Raw genomic sequence first — 22413 nt, 5'->3', positions numbered from 1 at the left:
TGGGACAGCTGACGTTTTTTTGGGCTAAACAAAGGCATCACGTGACTGATCCCCTTCCCCTATTATCTCATACTGGGAGGTATGTGTAGGCAGAATAATTCAGAAATAGCAGAGTTAGGGTTAGGCTCACTTCGTGCCACGCTATGAGCTTGTAGATCTGCTATTTTTGAAAAATCGTGAAAATGTGTGTTAATCTTTGAATATAAATATATATTTTTAAGCGAACATTTTTAATCTTTGCTTCTGGGGGTGCCTGGAACAAAATATTTTGAGATGGGGGTCGGCGGTCAAATCATAGACTGTATAAAAGAATGGACAGCGTTACGCCCCTAGACTCTACAGACCGTAAATGAAGCCGATTGTTCAGCAATTTCAAATCCGCCATCTTTCAATATCGCGTCATATCCTGCAGAATGACACCAGACCATTATTGGCTGGGTAGCTTGTCAATCAAAAGCGGGGGCGGTGAATGAATGCTATTGGTTGTGTAGCTTTGTCAATCAAATCATCCCGCCCCTCCTAGAGCATAACCTACTTTATCGTCAATTTTAAAATAAATGGGACCATAGTTTACCAAAACGCATATCATGATGATTGAAAGGAGACTTTAAACTAGCGACTGGAAGCGTATAGTATTTATGACACATTTTATTAAGGTAAGAAAATCGTCTAGAAAAATAGTCTAAAGTTTGTCAAAAACCCATCCGCTTTCTTTCTGACACCAGCAGGGGTAAAACAGCGAAACTACAGGCCATTCACATGAACTGTCTCTTCCGTATTGGAGTCAATGTAAAAATCTCAAGCTGGCCCCTTGGGTCAAATACATATCATTTTGGGGGTCCTTGACATGAAAAAGTTTGAGCACCACTGATATAGCAACATACGTTTTTTTTCAGAAAACTGTTTTAGAATCAGAATCAGAATCAGAATCAGTTTTATTGTCACATCACAGGTTTACAAGGTAAAAAAGTGGGTGAAATTCGTTTTTGTACATCGTTCCCATCGCAACGTTAATTTCCATAGAAAGAAGAGGGGGGGGGGGGGGGGGGGGGGAGAAGAAGAGGGGTGGGGGGCAAGTGGGAAAAAGTCAGTGCGTTATACATGGGATTAAGGTGCAAAAGGTCAGTGCGTGTCCACCTAGGGTGGACTGACCCTAGTATAATCCGCAAGTAGTTCCATGAGGGAGTGCAACAAAAAGTCATTTGTACCTGGTGTAGTCCACAGGTGTGTCCGAGGGGGAGCTAAGTCCAAGTCATTTGTCCCTGGTATAATCCACAGGTGTGTTCAGGAAGAGCCAGAAAAGTCTGCACCGCCTGTTGTCAGGCTGCTGAACAAGGCTTATGCCTCATTCAGCATTCTGACAGCAGCCGGATTAAAACTGCACCAGAACCTGGTGGTGGAACTCTTGATACTGCGGTAGAGCCCCTTGCCCGGTCGCGGTCGTTGTAGGGGTTTGAACAGTCTGTGACTTGGGTGGTGCTTGTCCTTGATGATGCGCTTGGCTTTGACCACGCACCGCTTTTTGTACAGTTCCTGGAGCGCTGGGAGCTCGCCTCCCATTATTCGCTCTGCCGATCGCACTACTCGCTGTAGGCTGATCTTTTCTCGGGCAGTGCAGTTCCCGTACCAGGCCGTGACACAGCCTGTTAGGATGCCTTCAACAGAACTGTTGTAATACAGCCTGAGGATGCGATGTCTTACTTACTCTTACTATTAGAAGACATTTGTTCCTCAGGTCTTAATGGGTTAAAATGATAACATTGTGTATGGGTTTTAAGCAGAGATTTTCCAGTGCTGTTCAGAGCGACTTCTTAACACAACTGATTGGGAAACGTGACTGTATGTCAGACTTTCACATGTCACCCCGACAATAGAATAGTTAGGTTAAAAATCTGCAAAGTTGCCCTTTAAATCAATAATACCATAGAAGATGTTCTTTACTGGGATTATGGGTACAAGGCTCATGCAATATGCACTGCCAAGTACCATCAGCAGCACTGGAGTTAGCATAATTATAGTAGAGAACATCTTCCAAGAGTATTCTGCATTCAGAATATGAATACTAATGCATGTGACTACATTAACTGAACCTTTTTTTTCTTTTTAAGTAATACATACATAATACAAATATTTAAGTCACTAACTACAAGAGTTGAAATATACTGTAGCAAATGGGTTGCAGATTTAACAATTTTTCTTAATCGATTATCAACCATGTTAATCGATTAAGCTATAAATAAATAAACAGCATATGACTATGGCTGCACAATGTAGGGATTTTTTTGTTATCTGCAATAAACATGGCAAAAAGCTGCATTAACTTCACAAAATGACAAGCAGCTTGTGTTACGGTCTTGAACTGCATCCTAACTGCACAGCCACCTGCTTCACCTGTTTTTGGGAAAAGGTGTATCCTTTTCTTTTTTAGGTTTAACATTTTACACACCCTAAACTTTAGGGTGTAGGCTTATGCTCCCCCAATGGACTACTGTATTTGCCTGCTTCATTTTGCTTGCAACCAAAACCTACTATAACTGCCTGCTATGGATGGGTTTTTTAACTGTTAGTTTTTATGTGAAGAGAGAGCGATTTTATTTGACAATAGTAAAACAAAGAATTGACATGGTTGAGGATGAAATGCACAATGAATTCCAAAGGCTTATTCCAAAGTGGAAGGTGAAAGGGCTACAATTGAATTGAATTTCCCCAGCGGGATCATTACAGTCTATCTAAGTCAGACAAAACTACCAAAGCCTAAAACACTATAGTAAAAAACAAATAACCAAATGCATGAACATTTTAAATAAAGAAACTACAGACTACAGAAACTATCATATTTGAAACTTAACTTGTTTGAAATTTAGTGGAAGTTGTTTTAAGTATTGCAGCAGAATATAAAAATGGGTTTTTGCCCACGGAGCCGTGAAATCTTTAAAGACAAATATTAGTTGAGCTACCTCTTGTTGAATGGTTATATTATGGTTATATTATTACATTTGATTAGATAAATCAGTGGATAAGTACTTAGTTGTGAGTTATTACACAATTTAAAAAAAGTTTAATGTGCTGCATCCAGATGAGCATGTAAAGGTATTTTTGATGTAACCCTAATAAACTTGTTTTGGGTAGTCTTAAATTTATTGAAGTGCAAACATTCCAAGAGGTGGTAGCATAATGAAAATGGTATTGAACTAGAATTTAATGTTGACCTGTCCAGCAGTACTCCTTTTTTGTAAGGACATTTTTGTCTTTTGAAAGCTCCAATTCTGCCAATGTGATTATTTAAACCTGCATTTTCTCTAATGGCCAGCAGGAGGCGACTCATGGTTGCAAAAGGTGTGATGAGAAAATTACCCTATTACTCAATAGGATTACCTAAGAAACATATATATAAAAAGAATGTGTGTTCTCAATATTTAGTTTCAAGTATTCTACAATACAGTATGAGTATGGAGTTAATTTTGTAAATTATGGGGCCATAGTAAAATAGCCGTTTGAATTGAAATTCCCAGTTGTGAAACCATAATAGGGTATTCACAAGTCTTAGATGGGAAGGGGTGGCAGCAGCCATTGCTGTTCTTTTAAAATGACTTTTTTCATATTGTAGCTTTCCAATTTTTTACCCCTTCATACTGGCTGTCTGTCAGTTATAAGAGTTTGGGATTGCATGCGTGATCAGGCTTGCATGTCCATTTTATATTGAATCACATTATCCTTTTCACCACATTGCTTTAGAAAAGCGCATCTCTCACCTATGCAGACCCAGTCCATGAAGCCATACATGGCATAACAGATTTGGAAGAACAGGTCTTGGCGTTGCCAGCGAGCATGGTGGCTCACAGAGGACCACACCAACCAGGAGACACTGGCCAGCAGGAAAAGACTGCTAAGCACAGCGGCTGCAATCTGCACTTTCTCTATATTTGTCAGAGAAATTGTCTGCCACTGTGGAAAGAGAGATGTCGCACAAGTATCACAGGTTTGTTTCAAATGGAAAGTGCATTATAAATAAAATGCATTGTTTATTATTATTATTATTATTAGTTAATACTTCTGAAGATAAGCAATAATGCACAATTCACACAAAGCGTGGCGCAAAAGCATGACGCTAAGCAATAATTGGGTGTGTCCGAGGTTATGAGTAACAGCTGTCACTCATGTAACAGTGTGTCATGTGTGTGCCTAATTGTTGTGGTGAACAAATAGACTGTATAGACATGAGCGCATTTTGAAATAAAAAAAATGAAAATAGCAGCTGTAGATGGGAAATGAATTATTAGTAAGCTGTTTGTATTTATCCGCTAAAATTATTATATGGTTTATGTATAAGCTGCCTGAACGGGCCATCTGTAGCTTACTTCTCCCCCTGCTCCCACTGCCTGCTGTCTGGGGAGTCTCTCCACGACCAGCGGAAGCCACTCTGCTCACTCATGGAGCCAGCACACAGACAGACAGGCAAAGAGAAATGACACTAGCGATCTTCATAATCTCAATAAGTGAGCTTAAACCAACTGCTTCACAAGAACAATATTGGTGTAAGTCAAGAGATTCTACATAGACATTACATTGAAACTTGAAGCTGTATGTGTGAATGGGCCGTTACTCCTTACCTTCCTTTCGAACTTCTTGAACTGGTTGTTTCTAACCAACATTCTTCATACATCACAGAATCAAGTTTTGGATCCTCACACTTAGGCTTTAAACTACCTGATTCTACTGAAAGTGCCCTTCAGACTGCCCCTCGCTCCCACACATTCCCCATTCTTCTCGACTCAAGAAGGACGAGGATTGACTCTTTGCTCTGGGCATCCTTTCTAACCTTGGTAGGTACAACATGGAATGCGCTTGACTGCCTACCAGGTTTTTTGGAAAGTTTCACTTTCATCACCATGCACTCTTGACCGGAGTCCCCCAGGGCTTAGTTATTGGTTCCCTTCTTTTATCTCTACACCTTCTCTATTTATACAGATGCAATATGTTGTGCACTCTAATTCTTTGGCCACGTACCCTGTTGTTGTAGTTTGACAATTGTTCATGGCACTCTGATGACCTTACACTTTGTATGTCGCACTGGAGAAGTCTGAGAGTGCTGAAGGCCTAAATAGTGAATTGTATTTGAATTGCAGTGTGGACATTGTGAAACCTCTAAAATAAATCTTGGGGTCTGCTGAATCCCTCTTTTCAGTGCACACGCATAACCACATACAATCACACATACACAGATGCATCCTACCTGCAGTGGGTTCTTGGTGCTGATGTTAACGACATGGTATTTATAGTAGCACAGCTCACAGCTCCAAGATCCCCTCTCGCTTATCCACTTGATGAGGCAGGGCTCGTGGGTACAACGCACTGACCCACTGCATCGACATGGGCTTATCAGCTCTCCCTGCATTCACAGCAACCAACACTGCAGTGCTCAGTAGTCAGTAGATTACATGGAGCCTTTATTCCAATGATACAGTGGATACAGTGGTTCTCAACTCCAGTCCTCAGAGACTGGAACTGTTGATCAGTCCCAAGGGGTAGCTAATTAAGTACACCTTGAGCTCCAGGTCTATTACCTTGAATAACAAGGTTACAAGGTGAATGCAATGCAATTAATGTCCTGGTGTGAAAGAAAAGCAGTAGTACAAAGGGTCCTCATAGACAACTAGCAGTACCAGGCTTTCAGAAAAACAGCTATAATAGGTGTCCTGGTATAAAATAGAAAAACAGCTGTAGGGGTCCTGGTAGAATGTAAAACCAACAATATGGGGTCCTGGTAGGCTATAGAAAACCAGAATCATGTAACCATCAGTCTCAATAGCAAACAAAATGTTTGATGTAATTTAATTGTAACTTTTGTATTACACACTTCTTCTGTTCTGTATGCAATCGGGTTGAGGACATTTATATGTTTCCAGATACGTCTAAAAATGATCTATTGCCTACTGTTGTTTTTTTTTATGAATCATCACACACTGATCTGATGTGATTTAGACAAGCAGGTGAAGAGTATAAGTGGAAACAGGCAATTTTTCGCCTCTCACCTGATCGGGTCCCTGGAAGCAGATCCGACAGAGGGGGGAGCGGATGCCGCTGTCGCTGCTGCTGTTGAGGGACATCCTCTCGTCCAGTTTCTCCTTGGAGCAGCAGTCCTCCAAGGAGCTGTTGTCCATGGAGCCGGCCTGCTGTCCCCTGCCAGCGCCGGGCCAGTCCTCCACCGCCTTCTTCACCTTCAGAGGCGCTGATGACCTGGGGTCTTGTGGGCAGTGGGCATCTCGGTGTTGTGGGTGCAGGTCTTCCCCGGAAGGATTGGCACTAGTTGCATCATGTCTGTGAGTATGTGAGACACTCATGGGGTTGACATGGAGCTGCCTGATTGGCAGTGGTGTAAAGTAACTGAGTACATGTACTCAAGTACTGTACTTAAGTACAATTTTGAGGTATTTTTTACTTTACTTAAGTATTTCCAAATGTCAGTACTTTTACTTCTACTCCTATACTTTTACTCCACTACAATTATGAAAACTTTAGTAACTAGTTACTTTGTAGATTTTGATAATTATTACAAAATATACATTAACCACTTCAGCCCTATATATATTTCTGCCATTTGAAAACAGCAGATCTACAAGCTCACAATGCTTTGCTATGCGACGAATTGTGAGCTTGTAGATCTGCTATTTTCAAAAGATTTTAAAACATTTTATATATAATAAGTACTTTTACTTTTGGTACTTTAAGTACATTTTGATGCCAATACTTTTGTACTTTTACTCAAGTAAATTTTGAATTCCGGACTTTTACTTGTACCAGAGTATTTCTACACAGTATTGATACTTTTACTTAAGTAAGAAATTTGAGTACTTTTTCCACCACTTCTGATTGGCGAGAAAACCTCCAGGTAGAACACAAAGCTATCAGCGGCCTCTCTTCCTGTTCCGCCGGCTGCGGACCAGTGCTGGCGGGCAGGCCAACAATCCCATAAAGCACCGTGAGGTTCCAGACGGTTTGTACAGGCTAATCGTTAAAAGAACACAACACAGTCCCTACAAAAATGCAGGTAGGCTTTCTTCCTACATCATGTTTTTTTTACTCCGAAACCAATGAATTTCTGTTTTCAAACCCTGCAAGTGCAAACACATTCTGGGGTTGGGAAATTGAATAAGTGACCAGAAATACGCTACATCTTTACAGCTTTCCTGCAGACTGACAACAAACCTGAATGAAATTCAGAAATGAAAGATCTTTCAGATCCAACGCCCCTGTGTGGCATCCATCCATGCAGATCCATTGTTTACAGCAGGTAATTTACAGTAACATTTTAACAAGTTTAAATCTACAGTCTACGGTTTAAATGCAACATCAGACAATGTCTCCCCCATATTCAGACGGTCGTTGTGGGTTTAACGAAACCATTCGGCGGAAAATAATAATTAGGTATTTATTTCCAACATTCCTCCTGGCTGTTTCATCTCCCGGTATAAAGCCACTCTCGTCCCCTCCACTCTCCCGCGGGTTTATACTTTAACTTATTTTTCATAAATCAGTCCTTATATAGCAGTTTACAGTGTCTGGCGGCCAAGGGGCTTGTCGTCTATCATGGCCAGAGCTCTGAGTCTCACGGTAAAGCAGCAGTTAATCGTCTCCTCTTCACTAAACAAGCTGCATCCTCCTACATCTGTGTCCATCCAGCAGCATGATGGTCAGCGTTGCCATATCTTGTGAGAGAAATAAGCAACCAACCAGGTTTAGGAAAACAAGTAGCGACTAGTGGACTACTAGGCCACATGACATGAGACCTTTAAACATACATCCATCGGCTATTTGAAAATAGCATCGCGACACGCTGTGAGCTTGTAGATCTGCTATTTGCAAAATAATCTTGGATTTTTTTTGACCAATGTGGAATATGTTACACAAATCTGGTACAGTCCGCAGACAAATTGACATGAACATGTTTGAGAACCAATGGTTTAAACAACATTAGGAAACAATTAAGTCCCAAAACCACAATCGCAATTCGCAACTATAACCAAATGAAACCAATATTTGGTTAATAAGCAAGAAAAATAAGCCCAAAGTTGCTTATAATAAGCCGACATGGAAAACGTTTCCCAGTTCGAATGCTGGCCTGCATTCACATTGGCCAAGATCCAATCGCGCCAGAGAACACATGCATATATACCCCCGATCCTATAGGTGGCGGCATGCACATAGTGTTTCTTCTGTGGACACAGACGTCATCAACTATGCGACAATGTTTGTGCTGGGCTCGCATTAATATAGGGTTTCAAAACCTGGTGAAACACTTGTGTGCATTAGCGCAAGATGAGGATACAGGAAACATTCAGTCTAAATGTACAGTTTGCTAACCTTCACAACTACTACTACTTTTGCATTTGAAACTTTAAATTTCTCTAAATATTATAAACTTTCACGACAGCTTAAGTACAAAATGAAAAGGCAACTATAGTAGCCTATAGTGAAGTCGGACTGAATGATATATATATATATATATATATATATATATATATATATATATATATATATATATATATATATATATATATATATATATATATATATGCGCCCTGTGCTCTTCTTTACAGTTACAGTTGACACAAACGCATTCCGCAACGCTGCCTGTCTGTTGTTTAATCTCATCCTCTGGACTGCAAAGCCATAGCTGGTCATGTAGGAAGGTGTGCGATAGGATCGCGCTTGCCATAGTCTCTAAAGTAATATAATAATAAGAGAAAGTTCACTTTTGTTATTTAAAAATAGTTTCCTTATTTTATGTATTAATTTATTAGCCCTACATGGGAGAAACGTTAACTTTAGAGCTTTGGTTATAATTTAAAAAGACTAGAGCAGTTTATGTGCAGACTCACCTTTTTATTTTTATTTATTTATGATTTGTGGGTCCAGCACTGTGTGTAAAGAAGAACTGTGGGGATCTCCTGCCTTTGTTCATATTTAAAATAAAAAATATATTTTCCAATGCAAGATCAGTGTGGTTATCTGCTCTATATTGTAATATCAAAAATAGTGGATCAACAAGCTCAATGTGTCGCATTGCACCGCATTTTCAGCTTGTAGCTTGGCTATTTTTGCTACTTTTGTGTGACACTGTATGACAATAGGGCATTCATTTATGATGAAAAAGCATTAAAAGTTGCAATATGGGATACAGGGTTTCTTCCTAACAGCAAAGATATGTAGTAGAGATCCAATTTAAATATCCGCACCAACCGTTTCTCCCGTATGTCAAAATATTATTATTTTCTGGTATTCCCCGTTAGTTTTAGTAGGCTATTAGTTGTGCGATGCGATCACAAAATGCATTGATTTAGCCTATGGAATGTCGGTGTGTCTTTTTTCTTTTTTTCAAACCGGTGCTGCGCTGACAGACGGCATCCAACATACAGGCGTCCAACACATGCGGCATCCAACGGATGGATGCCGCAACGGTTGGATTCCAGCCTACAGAGAGCACTGCTCTGCTGTGCTACTGCTTGGTGTGGATATGTTACGGCCATGGTTGAACCCCTGTGGATTGATCTGCGACGTGTTTTTGTTGGCTGTTTTTGTCGAGTTTATATACCGTCACCTATTCCAAATAGCGGGCCACTTCCGTCTAACGGTACGCTTGCTTTCACATTGCAGCTACCGTACCCGAAAACGCATGATTCGGATCCGAAACTGCCTCCCGAGGTGGTTTCGGGAACGGAACGGTTACCCGTTTCGCGGGTCGATTCGCTACATTCACACTAGCCAAGCGGTCTGGAGTGCGCTCCCGGGACCTGAGTGTGAAACGGCTCTTAATACGCTATCAGCATGCTCTCTATGGGTCTGAATCCATAGAGATGTGTTCATGTGGGCCGGGCCAGTCCACTTATTGGTGGACTTAGGGTAGTGCTAGTGCAGTTAAAAAAAACTACAAAACTGTAGTAACTACAGTTTTCAAATAATTGATGTGGAGTAATATAATAAATATAAATATAATATTTGCCACTGAGATGTACTGCAATCAAACAACCAACCATAGAGGAGGAGAAAGAATTTATTGCAATTATTTCTCATAAACAAAAGGCTACCATTGGCCTCTATTCCACATAGACTGCTTCTGTTTGTTTGTTTGTCTCTATCTTACTTCCTTATTATACTTATTCAATCAGAAGCTAATCACCTGAAATCAACATGCATTTATTTATAAATCTATCCACAAGTTTCCTAGGGCATGGTGGGCATCACTTCCTGTCGATTTGATCAGGTATCAGGGATCAAATCGACAGGAAGTGATGCCATGCCCACCATGCCCTAGGAAACTTGTGGATAACTTACAACACACTCATTGTACTTAGTTTAATTTTAATGAGTGTAATTTTGGTTTCTTGTTGAAAAAGTCAAGACATATTAATAATAGGACTTATTCGTATGCCCACTCCAGTAGTCCCATCATTCAAACTATAGGCCTAATGCATTTTCATTCAACTTAATATTTAAATTAACAACAGTTACATTGGCCTGGATCGCTGGCGTAGCGGTCCAGGCACATGTAGGCTCAGAGTAGCCTTACAGCGTGTTACGGGGTCGAGTCCTGATCCCAATGGCCTTTGCTGCATGTCACTCCCCCATCTCTCTCCCCATTTCCTGTCAGCCTACTGTCCTGGCATAAACGCCCCAAAATGTATAAAAAAAACATTTGCATATCAGTCATGAGGGTGAATAGATTTCGAAGCCACTGTATGTCATAATCCACCATAAACAGGAACACGGATAGAGAAATATAATGAATGTCACAGTAGCGTCCTATATTATATATGTTTTCTGTCAGTCTGGTGATAAGCCCTTGCTGAGTCACTGAACCTTGTTTGTGGGCCGACTTGCTATAGTGTCTTTCCTCTTCTTTCATCTTCTTTTCACCAGCAGTTCTACTTCTCCTTAATTTTTTTCCTCCCCTCTCCTGTTCATATGTTGGAAGGTACAGCTGTGTGGCTGCACTTATAGTATGTCAGTCCATTTATGGGGTCTAAATACAATCAAATTCTCCCAAAATGTCTATAGTGTTAACCAAAAATCCTCAATTTAACCCACAGTGTAATATGGACCCAAGTGGATATCAGAATTAGTCTGCGATCACACCAAACTTTAATTCTGCCTTTGTGGCGGATTCTGACAATGGAAAAGATGCGCAAGACCATGAATCCACGTATTTGCATTGACAAAGCATTGACAGATTCCGCCCCATAGGTAAAATAAAAGTGTGGTGTGACCGTGCCCTAAGTAACAGAGCGGTTTGTTGCCATTCGTGGATTTCCACAAAAAAACGCTCCGTTCCCATTGAAAAGCATTGGCAGAATCCACCCATGGCCATAGGCAGAATCAAAGTTTGGTGTGACCGCATTTGTCATCACCATGTGGTTTGAGAAGACAGTTGTGTCCCAGACAGTCACCTTTCCTTCTGTTTCTTCATCTCCTGTGTTAGGGCGCGGTCCCACCGCACTTTTATTTTACCTCTGGGGCGGAATCTGCCAATGCTTTGTCACACTGTGACAAAGCACTTTTTGTTTGAGGTCAAATAAAAGTGCGGGGGCAGAATCTGCCAATGCTTTGTCACACTGTGACAAAGCACTTTTTGTTTGAGGTAAAATAAAAGTGCAGGGGCGGAATCTGCCAATGCTTTGTCAATGCAAATGCGTGGATTCTTGGAAAAAATCTGCAAGACCATGAATCCACGCATTTGCATTGACAAAGCATTGGCAGATTCCGCCCCAGAGGTCAAATAAAAGTTTTCAGTAATATTCTCTTTCCTCATCACCTCTATTTCTTCCTTTGAGTCTTTATGTTAGTTCCTGCTAAACCAGACAAATCTACCAGAGCTAAATCATTTTGTTCTAGTCTGGCCATGGCGAGATAAGTTCCTGCGTCCGGGTGATAAAATCACGTGACAGCAAATTTAACTGGACATACTGTGTAGTTGTTTTGTCTCTGACTGTAAGTTATTAAATGGAAGTAAAGAGTTCTATGAATATTGAATCTATTTTTGTACTTTTCCCTCTAATTCACAGTGGTCATAGCTGTCTTTCAGTTTGTCCATAAACAATAAAGAAGATCTGATAGTGATACTAAAAGAATCAATCAAGAACTAGACAAAGTGCTCCTCCGCCAGGTAAGGTATAGTATAGGTAGGTATAGTAGGTTATTGTGGCCTCCTGGTGGTGCTATAATAGGTCAATGTGAAAAGGGTGGCATTTCTTTCTGGCCTAGTGGGAATCTGCATGCTAAGTTTCACGGCAATCGCACACTGCGTTCATAATTTGAGGCATTTTGTTCAAAGCGGTCTAATCCTGCAAACTTTGGAAGCCAATCTTAGCCAATCAGGATGGAATATGAAAAATCGGACAGATCCGTCTTGATCACATATCTATAGAGATAGCCTACTGTGTACCGACGATATGCTTGATGTTTGGACAAAATCTGTAGGAGTAATATAATTTATTTTTTTTTGCAAAAATCGGCCTCCTGGTGGCGTTATAACAGGCCGATCTGAAAAATTTGAGGCAGAGGTTCTGCTTTGGTATCCAGGCAGTGTGTGTGCATACAGTAGTTTCGCTGCGAACGGGCCAACGGTGCCGGAGATTAGCTGTTCGCAGACACACACACGCACGCACGCACGCACACGCGCTCACACACACACACACACACACACACACGGACACACACATACGGACACACACACGGACTCACAGACAGACGCACGGGGTGCAAAACGGCCATGTCTCAGCCTGGCGGAGACAACAAGAGCGGTTATTTGTCACATACTTTAAGTGGTCATTTGGTTGGTTATTTGGACATGTTCCGAACTCCGAAGAGACTTTGCTAACACAACAGTACAATAGGACAAGATAATAATAAGAACTAGAAAAAGTGCTCCTCGGAGCACAGGTCTCCGCCAGGTCAGGTACGTTACTGTGGCCTCCTGGTGGCGCTATAATAGGCCAATATGAAAAGGGTGCCATTTCTTCTTAGGCCTTTCACGGCAATCGGACACTGCATTCATGATTTGAGGCATTTTGTTTCAAAAATGTGTTTTGCTAAATTATACCTGCTGGTGGCGCTATAACAGGCCAATGTGAAATGGGTGGCATTTCTTCCTCGGCCTAGTGGGAATGTGCGTGTGAAATTTCACTGAAATTGCAAGCTGCGTCCATGATTTGAGCCATTTTGTTCAAAACGGACCAATCCTGCAAACTTTGGAAGCCAACCTTAGCCAATCAGGATGGAATATGGGAAATCGCACAGATCCGGGTTGATCACATGACTATAGAGATGTGTACCAATTTGCATGACGTTTGGATAAAATCTGTAGGAGTAATGTGAAAAAATGGTTTTGCACAAATCGGACTCCTGGTGGCGCTATAACAGGCCCATTTGAAACATTTTGAGGTTCTGAATTGGCATCCAGGGAGTGTGTGTGCACAGTTTCGCAGCGAGCGGGCCAACGGTGCCGGAGATTAGCTGGTAACACACGGACAGGACACTCACACACACACACACACACACACACACACACACACACACACACACACACACGGACGGACACACGGACAGACAGGGGGTAAAACATACTCTCTCGCCATGCCTTTCGGGCCGGGCGGAGACAATAATAGTAATAATACTGAATGAGAGAAAGTACAGGTAAAACAGCATTATGATAACAATTTTAAAACGGTGTCAGAAATGTGCAAGATCAAAAGACATTGTATATTTATGCACACTATATTAGTATTGGATAAGGGAGCACATAATGCATTATTGCAGTATATTCTGTTATTTCATTAGAAAGAATAGAAAACAGGTAAAATGTCCTTGAGTCTTCCTAAACTTTCACCTCGACACTAACAAAGACATGCTCATGGGGCAGGCATGTGCCTGCCTAATCCTTGTGTAAATCAATGATGCATCAACAGATTATGAATTTATATGAACACAAAATGTTCTCCAACGAGTTGAGCAGGTTTCACCCTTCATGCTTAGTGAGCTTGTAGTTTCTGTCACCTCCCTCTACAGTAGCTCCAGTGGTGCAGTGGTGATTTTATTTTTGGTGGTACGCTATTTAATTTTTACATAATTTCGCACATTCTTTACTTAAGTAAAAAAAAAAAAAAAACTGCAATGTAGGAATAATCTGTTACAAATAAAAGTCCGGAATTCAAAATCTAAAAGTACTGAAGTATTGGTATAAAGTGCATTGTGCAGTATGTCCCATTTCAGTTCAAAATGTATTAAAAAATCTTTTGAAAATAGCCGATCTACAAGCTCACAATGCGTCGCATTGTGAGCTTCTTTACACCGCTGCGTGCGCGTGCTCCTGAAAAAAGATTGGGGCGTATGCCGTGCAATGAGCAATGCAACACTGAGTAGCTTGCTTCTGTCTCCTGGAATTGTATATTTAGCATGAAATACATGCAAAACATTATGTGGAGAAGTGGGTGGTAGGATTACATTATCCATACAAGTATTATCTATATTCTATTCATAGCTACATTCTGTTATCTATTTGCTACTCCATTGTCAGTTTTACTGCATCATTACACATACACATGTACACATTTATCCTTAATCCTTATATATTTTTTATCATTACATACTTACATTTTCTCTTTTTTATATTGTTAATTTGTTTACCTTGTGCATGAATATTGTTCTTGCTTATGTACTTAGATTTGACACTGACATCTGAATGATAAGTAAATATCATGGTGAATGTGTAACTCCGCCTCTCTGAGGGCAAGGTGGGCTTCTATGCCACCTTTGTCACCATGACTCGACACAAATTCTCCTTACAAAAATCAGAGGACTGGACCATGTCTTTTCATACTGCAACAGCATCTCAGCGATAATACTTCTAGTTACTTTGCTGCACACTGTGGACTTTCTGTGCACATTAAATACTGCTTCTTTCAGTACAAGTAAGTTAAAGGACTAGAGCACAGAACTTCATTTGATCAACTGAAATTGCACAGGCATTTGGGGAAATATATACAGTAGTTGTATGTAATATTGCAGACTGCTGTCAATTTGTATATCAAATGTGGATTTAAATGTTCAATTTAGGGGAATATTGAGAATCAAGGAGAGTGTTTAGCATTGATTTTGTTCATATACAGTAACGTGAATATAAACTTTATAGTCTCTAACACTTGCCCTTATTTCTTTCCACAGTGGCTGTCACCATCACATACTTTTCAGTGAGAGGTAAGTGAGAACCATAGCCTGATCTGTGTAGGCCTACAGTACAATATTAAATGTATCAGTAGACTGTTACATGTATTTTTGCTTATCAGAAACAAATGAAGAACAAAGCCTCATTAAAGGTTTAGTCAGCAGGATGAATATTGTTAACATTCCATCAGTATTCCTAAATTCACATGTCTGCTACTACTTGATGATAGTGATGAGTGACATCTTCTTAAGGTATGGGGACACATGCAGATATGTGGATTTAGGGGGAATACTGCTGGCATATCAGCAACTCCAAATTCAAATTATTTTGTGCAAGCTTTACACAGTCTTTGATCATTTTAAGCATTTAGATGGTATGGTCTATACATGTTTATACTGCCTGCACCCATGATGAATGAAAATGCAGCCTGACAAAGAAAGATTTAAATGTGATCCTGATTATTATGTTATTTATGCAAAGTGATACCAAAGTGAACTGGAATGCACACTTTTTTTTTTTTCTTTTCTCCTTTATTTACCCAGGGTAGTAGCTGAGCACAAGTGCTCATTTTCAGCAACGCCCTGCACATAGAAACACACAGACAGACAGACACATTAAAACCTGGGAGCTGACTAGTACAACCACAGTCTTATGCTGTTGGCCACTAAGCAGCTCCACTGGAGCAGTTGGGGTTCAGTGCCTTGCTCAAGGGCACTTCAGCGGTGTTGGGGAAGTGGTGAACATTCACTTCCCCACCCAGATTTTTCCTGCCGGTCTGGGGACATGATGCAAACAATTTAAAACACAATTTACACCGCAGTGTAAATCAGAATTAGCTTTATGTACATGCACAGTATGAACACGAGGTAAAGAAAATTGCAGCATGAGGTTACAAATGATAGCAGATACAGATGTGTACATAAGGTGCAGCAATAGACCTTTGCCTTTGTGCAAATAGTCTTGGCGGCCAAAATATGACGTCACTACCCATTTTCAGATTACTTAGAGGCCAGTCTGTGAAGTCAGCTGCTGTGTCACACCAATCTGGGACAGTTTGGGGGATCTTATCTCCATATTTGTGCATGTCCAGGAAAACAGGCACACATACAAACGGACATCTTCAGCTTTATTACATAGATATTATATTTAATAATAACTGAGGTACCCAGCATTGAGAACAGCTTCACCCGGCTGATGGCTGCTCAGATGTGATGCGCTATTTGTTCAGATATCCTATTACCCAGGTTAAGAAAGATGGAAACAGTTTAATTAGAATTAGCCTAAATCAACGGCATATTTATTTTACAATATACCAAAAGCAATAGTACAAAGTGTCTTGAGTATTGTATCAAGTAACAACCCCTGAATTGTTTCACGATGTAAGATCGCTCCACAACGGCGGGAAAAGGACGCGTCCAGCATAGCACGACACAGAAAAAGGTGTTAGGCTCAGTCTGTGGTCGAGGAGATATCTGAGCTCTGAGAGTGTGGCATTTTTTACACCAGGCGTTTTAGGACTGCCTTGTGGGAGAAGAGTGAGCAGGACCAGCTGTCATTGTGACTCTCGTCACAACCGGCAGTTGAGTCCTGCCAGTCGTGTCAGGTCAGGCGCATGTCTATCATCTTTGGTCGCTGTGCTGCGCTGGGCGCGCCACAACAGACAGTTGGCTCAGCTCCTGTCTGCTTGGTCTGCCAGTAACTATCTTGCAATGGTTGTTTTCAACCACAAGAATATGTACTTCTTTTTGGCGCACAGCTTGGCTTTGCACGTCTCAGTGGCCTACGCCACTGATCGAGGTCAGTCAAGTTCACAGTCATGGGGTTAATACATTCACATATTTCCACATCAGATGGTTATGATGAGCGCACAGGGGGAGCGATCATTGCGTAGAATGGGCAAAAAGTACCTTGTTGAGGCCAGTTCTATGACATCATCTATTACTGTACAGTACGTCAGCCCAGGCCGCGTGTCCCTTTGATTTGATTAACTTTTACTCAGTCCCAAGTGGAAAATTCAGGCCACTCAGATGGGGGGGGGGGGGGGGGCAGTTAGCGGTTTAGGGGTTAAGTGTCTTGCTCAGGGACACTTTGACACATAGACCGGGACACGAACCACCGCCCCCTAAATTGACTTCCAGTATAAAATATTATTCATATATAGAATGTTTATGTTTTAAAGTATGAAACATTTCAAAAAGTTGTGTACGACCTTCCCCAGATCATAACACATCACTATGGAAAGTTCCAGCCCAATCCGACCTAGGGTGTGGTTGTGTAAAAGTAAACAATTAAAGTATAAAACATTTTAAATAGGTTGCCCATGACCTTGCCCGGATCATAACACACCACTATCAAAGGTTTCAGCCCAATTTGACCTGGGGTGTGGGCATGAAAAAGTTACATATTAAAGTATAAAACTTTGCAGATGGTTGCCCATGACCTTGCCCGGATCATAACACAATGTTATGGAAAGTCTCAGCCCAGTCCGATCTGAGGTGTGGCCGTGATTCAAAGACAAATAATTCACAAACAAAAAGGGAAAAGAAAATAGAGCATGCCATGCACACTGCAGTGTAACTCCTCAAAACATAAAATGTATTTACATTTTGGTGACCATACCTTCTTCAGAATAAAGATAATTAGTGCAGAGGTGCACCCATACAGTAAAATCCTCAGTGTTAATTTATCCATTTGTATACTGTCTTTTACTAACTAAGCATGCCCGACCCTTAGTACACCACTAGATCATGCGAAAATGTTTGAGCTTGTAATGTAGGACAGTAGACTAATGCATTGGTTCTGGCCTTACCATTACCTGAATTTTGTATTATATACCATCAAGTCAAGATAGATTTTTCTTTTCAGTTAATGCTTAATTTTCCTTCCTACAATTTCCTTTAAAGATCCATTGTGGGATATGTGTATCCTATTGATAAACAAGGGAACTATAACTAGCCATTGCATTTCAGTGCTAGCCAGGTCTCCCATTACCCTGTGGCACCTTGTGACACAAAACATCGCACAATCCAGCTTTAAATAACACAATGTTCCTTTAATATTCTAATATTAAAGTTCTCTGGGACTTGTCAGAATGTCTTGTGACCTATTTCTGTGTTGTGGACCACCATCTGAGAAACACTGTGCTAATGTGAGTTGTGTGTGCTTTCAGGCCGCTGTGGCGCTATGAGGATCATGCTGGCCGACCAGGGCCAGCAATGGAAAGAGATCGTCGTCAGCTTTGAGGACTGGACAAAGGGAGACCTGAAAGCTAGATGTGTGAGTTGATGGTGTCTGCTTTATAATGTCTTCTTTTGGCCTGCCCTCTCTTTAAAATTATGAAAGATATTCTAAATTGTTTCTTCAAATTCCGTTGTTTGAGGTAACTCTCTTTGTCCCACTGTATTTACTTTAGGTATTTGGCCAGTTGCCCATATTTGAAGATGGAGACTTGAGCTTGAATCAGTCAAATGCTGTTCTGCGATTCCTTGGACGCAAACATGGTAATTTTTTCTTCTTTGAGGAGTTTTATACTGTACCTCTTACAAAGCTATTTAAAAAAAAGTATGCTTCTATCATCACCTAGCCACATTGGCTGAACAAAACCAATCTTAGATTAGGGCAAATTATCATTTTACAGGAAAGTATTTTGCTGTATTAAATATATAAAAAAATACTGTTATGGGGCACTGATGCTTAGTGGTTAAGGCGCATACCACATATAGGATCTAATGCAGCATGACAGCGAGTCGCAGGTTTGATACCCGAGCCCGACGACCTTTGCTGCCTGTCTCTCTCCGTTTCCTGTCAGTCTCCCCTGTACTATACAAATAAAGGCAGGAAAAAAATACAGTTATGTTTGATGCTTGAAGAACAATTTTCATACAGCAATTATATGGTTAAGAAATACATTGTTTACTTTTCAGACATTCCAAACACAAAATACACTGGTTATCTCTGAATATTTAACCATAGGGCAAAATGGTATAGTGTTGGGGAAGTGATGTTTGTTATAATTTCAGTATCAATGATTTACTTTTTCATTTGTCACAAAGACAGTACTAAAAATATGACTAATTGTCCATTCAGGCGCTTATGGTAAAGATGTCAGGGAGGCTGCCCTTATTGACATGATGAATGATGGTGTTGAGGACCTACGTCTGAAATATCTCAAGATGATTTACCAAGAATATGTAAGTCTGAAACTACACACTACACACCTTCCCTCATGCCACATATGCACATCCTTGCAACTATTTAGCATGACCTGTACTGTAGATTCCATTCCATGGAATAGTATGGTAATACATTCTCTCCATTCTTCCACTTAATCATAAATCTTAACATTAGAATAATAAGCCATATGTGAAACTACACTTCCCTGGCCATTTTCTGTAGGCTACATCATATTATTAATTTCAAACATTTATATGTGATATAGTGTATATATTTGGTCTATTATGAGCATGTATTGGGTTTTATTATTAATATTATTAATAGTCTGTAGAGTCTTGCACTTGAATTAGAACTTTTACAACTACAAGAAGTAGTAATTTCAGAGTAATCATGATTGAGTTTGTCATTTTAATAGATTCTGTTTTCAGAACACTATGAAGTATCTGCACCTGTCTCTAGCCTTTTGGCAAGTGTAGTGTAGAACAACAGCGTATACTGTAGGGAAATATATTCGAGCATCCTACTGTCAATGCTCTGTACTTTCAACATTTTGATCTGTCAGAAGTTCTGATGAAGACTTAAAGATTAAAATGTAAAACAAGGCACAGTTGGGTGCACTGGTCAATGAGTCTATGCCAAATGGTGGCAAGGTCACCAGTTTGATTCTGGATAGATTCATGTGTTGCATTCATGTCTTTCCTCCTCTCTGCCTTTAACGTCCTGTCTCTGTAGACTCTCCTCCTACAGTATCTAAATAAATAAATAATCAAATAAAAGTCTCTAATATACATTTATAATTGATTATTGTGTCTCAATGTAATAGGAGACTGGCAAAGCTGCATACATAAAGGACCTTCCCAACACCCTGGACAAATTTGAAGCTTTTATGGCCAAGAACAAGAGCGGTTTCCTGGTTGGGGACAAGGTAAACTGACTGCAAATGTTTTGGTAAAATCAGTATCAGAATATGTTTAGTATTAGTACTAGACCGGTTTGGGCACCATATTGGTTGGCCAATCAGGGAAGCCGATGTGTACACCTCCCCCAAAAACACAAAGATTTGATGCATCCTCCACGGTCCCGCGGACAGACAGATTGTGATATCGTAACTGTGCTGATATCGAGAATAACGACTCCAGTGTTTTAGGTCACTGTATGTTTTTTTGCTTAAAAGAAAATAGCCACATGAACCGACTCAGGTAAACAACATCCTGCCTAGTACAGACTCCACTGCGCATGTCATAATAACTTCTGACCAGAGTCATCAGACTTAGTATCTGGTGCCCTCCTCCGGACTGGATTGATACAACAGGTTATCAATTATTCCCAGGATATATATACACAGATATTCATGGCTTTTCGAATCTCTGCAAACGTTGGTCCGATCGAATTCCCTCTGGACACTGCACATCCCCGTATAACACACACACACCGAAAGGTGGCACTAGAGCAAGGGTATCAAACTCATTTTAGGTCATCATGGGTCATTGTGCAACTTCATATGGGCCGGGTTATTTTTCATCTGTGCATGTGTGTGTTCTCAATACCGAAAACCACAAATGCTGTCTTAGTATTATTCAGTCACATTAAACAAAACATGATGGGTAGCATTCTTAGGCTATTGATTTCAGGTATAGGACTACATGGGAATGGGTATACTATATATTTTATTTGCATTACATACTTTATTAGATGTGTACAGGAGTTTTCCACCTGCAGTGTCAATGGTAGGCTACACAAAAGGCCTACATTTCATATCAGAATCATTTTCTATCATTAGCATTAGCATTATCTCAATGTTTAAATGTTTAACTGGTTGATACCCTAGCTGTTGGTGTAAATGGGAATGATCTTCAAAGCATTATCTAATGAATTATGAATTGTATTACTATCGGTCCAGATTTCATTTGCTGACTACAACCTGTTTGAACTCCTGCTCAACCAACTGGAGCTGTGCCCAACCTGCCTGGACACCTTCCCCACGCTGAAGGGCTTTGTGAAAAAGATGTCAGCCCGCCCCAAAATCAAGACCTTCATTGACTCTGATGCACATAAAAAGTTGCAAATCAATGGCAATGGCAAACAATGAATACTTCCAAAATAGATGTACTTAATGATACTGTAGTGTACTGTTGTTGACTATATTGAAACCATGGAAAAAGATTATAATTTTAACTTGGTCAAGAACCACAGTAGGGTAAATCTTTTTCTACATACAGTAGCTTTTATTAGGTAGTAAGAACGCTTAAATAAGTGTATAGTTTTGCTGCAAAAAATAAAGTTTCGCAGTGATATACAATACTATGTGTCACAATAGTGTTTGTGAGATCCTAATCTATGTTTACAACTTTGTATATTACACATTTATATCAGGAATACTTCTCACAAGGTTTCAAGGTTCAAGGTTGTACTTTATTGTGTTTTATTATGTGTTTTATCTTATGTACACGTACATAAGAGTAAAACTTATTTTTGTTTGGCTTCCTTCAGACAATGCAGCAGCATAGATGGATAATAACAAAATAATGACAAAATCGTAAAAAGATTTAATGAAAAAGAAGAAGAATTTAAAGAGCGTTCAAGCGTAATAGTGCAATAGTGCAATATCTCGAGTGCAGAGACTGCTCAGTTCAATTAAAGAAATTATTATTTTAGTAAAGTCTCAATCACAAAGACAGTTAAAACATGAATCCTAAAGCTCAGTACATAATTCCAATAAAGATGGTAAACCGAAACGCTCAGAAGTTAAGCCATTAAAACTAGGAAAGCATCATGTCATTTTAGATTTCAAACACTAACCATATTTTATACTTTGGCTATTCAAAAAAATTATAAATCGTGAAAATGAGTGTAAATCTTTGAATAATATATATTTTTAAAAGCAAACATTTTTAACTCAAATCTTTGCTTCTGGGGGTCTCTGGAACAAAATATTTTGAGATGAGGGTCAGCAGCCAAATGCATATCATTTTGGGGTTTCTTCAATTGAAAAAGTTCCACTGACATAGAAACATACGTTTTTC

At 40.1% G+C, this 22413-nt stretch overlaps 2 protein-coding genes across 5 annotated transcripts; one reads left to right on the top strand and one right to left on the bottom strand.

Annotated features, from left to right (window-relative positions):
• Positions 1–3395: 3395 nt before the first annotated feature.
• On the bottom strand, positions 3396–14794 carry LOC308100812 (E3 ubiquitin-protein ligase MARCHF4-like). 4 transcript variants are annotated; one of them, XM_080449935.1, is made up of 5 exons: positions 14647–14794; positions 7207–7706; positions 6033–6318; positions 5234–5389; positions 3396–3945 (listed from the first exon to the last, which is right to left on the bottom strand). In XM_080449935.1, exons 3-5 carry the CDS (start codon positions 6159–6161, stop codon positions 3676–3678), a joined length of 555 nt encoding a protein of 184 aa, XP_080306061.1. In that variant the 5' UTR covers positions 6162–6318; positions 7207–7706; positions 14647–14794; the 3' UTR covers positions 3396–3675. The 4 variants fall into 4 exon arrangements, with proteins under 4 accessions (XP_080306061.1, XP_080306062.1, XP_080306060.1 ...); XM_080449937.1 differs by lacking the exons at positions 7207–7706; positions 14647–14794 and adding exons at positions 4359–4420; positions 6862–6928 and having other exon boundaries at positions 3810–3945; XM_080449936.1 differs by lacking the exon at positions 7207–7706.
• A 58-nt stretch (positions 14795–14852) lies between these two features.
• Positions 14853–21689, top strand: LOC308100814 (glutathione S-transferase P 1-like). Its single transcript, XM_080449939.1, has 7 exons — positions 14853–14963; positions 15217–15249; positions 18387–18493; positions 18630–18717; positions 19304–19407; positions 20214–20315; positions 21291–21689. Coding segments are annotated over exons 1-7 (624 nt in total). The 5' UTR covers positions 14853–14962; the 3' UTR covers positions 21480–21689.
• Positions 21690–22413: the final 724 nt, after the last annotated feature.

Source organism: Gymnoscopelus braueri (assembly GCF_963280865.1).
Source record: "Gymnoscopelus braueri genome assembly, chromosome: 14".
NCBI classification, from domain to species: domain Eukaryota; kingdom Metazoa; phylum Chordata; class Actinopteri; order Myctophiformes; family Myctophidae; genus Gymnoscopelus; species Gymnoscopelus braueri.
This window is presented reverse-complemented; position numbering and strand designations above follow the sequence as displayed.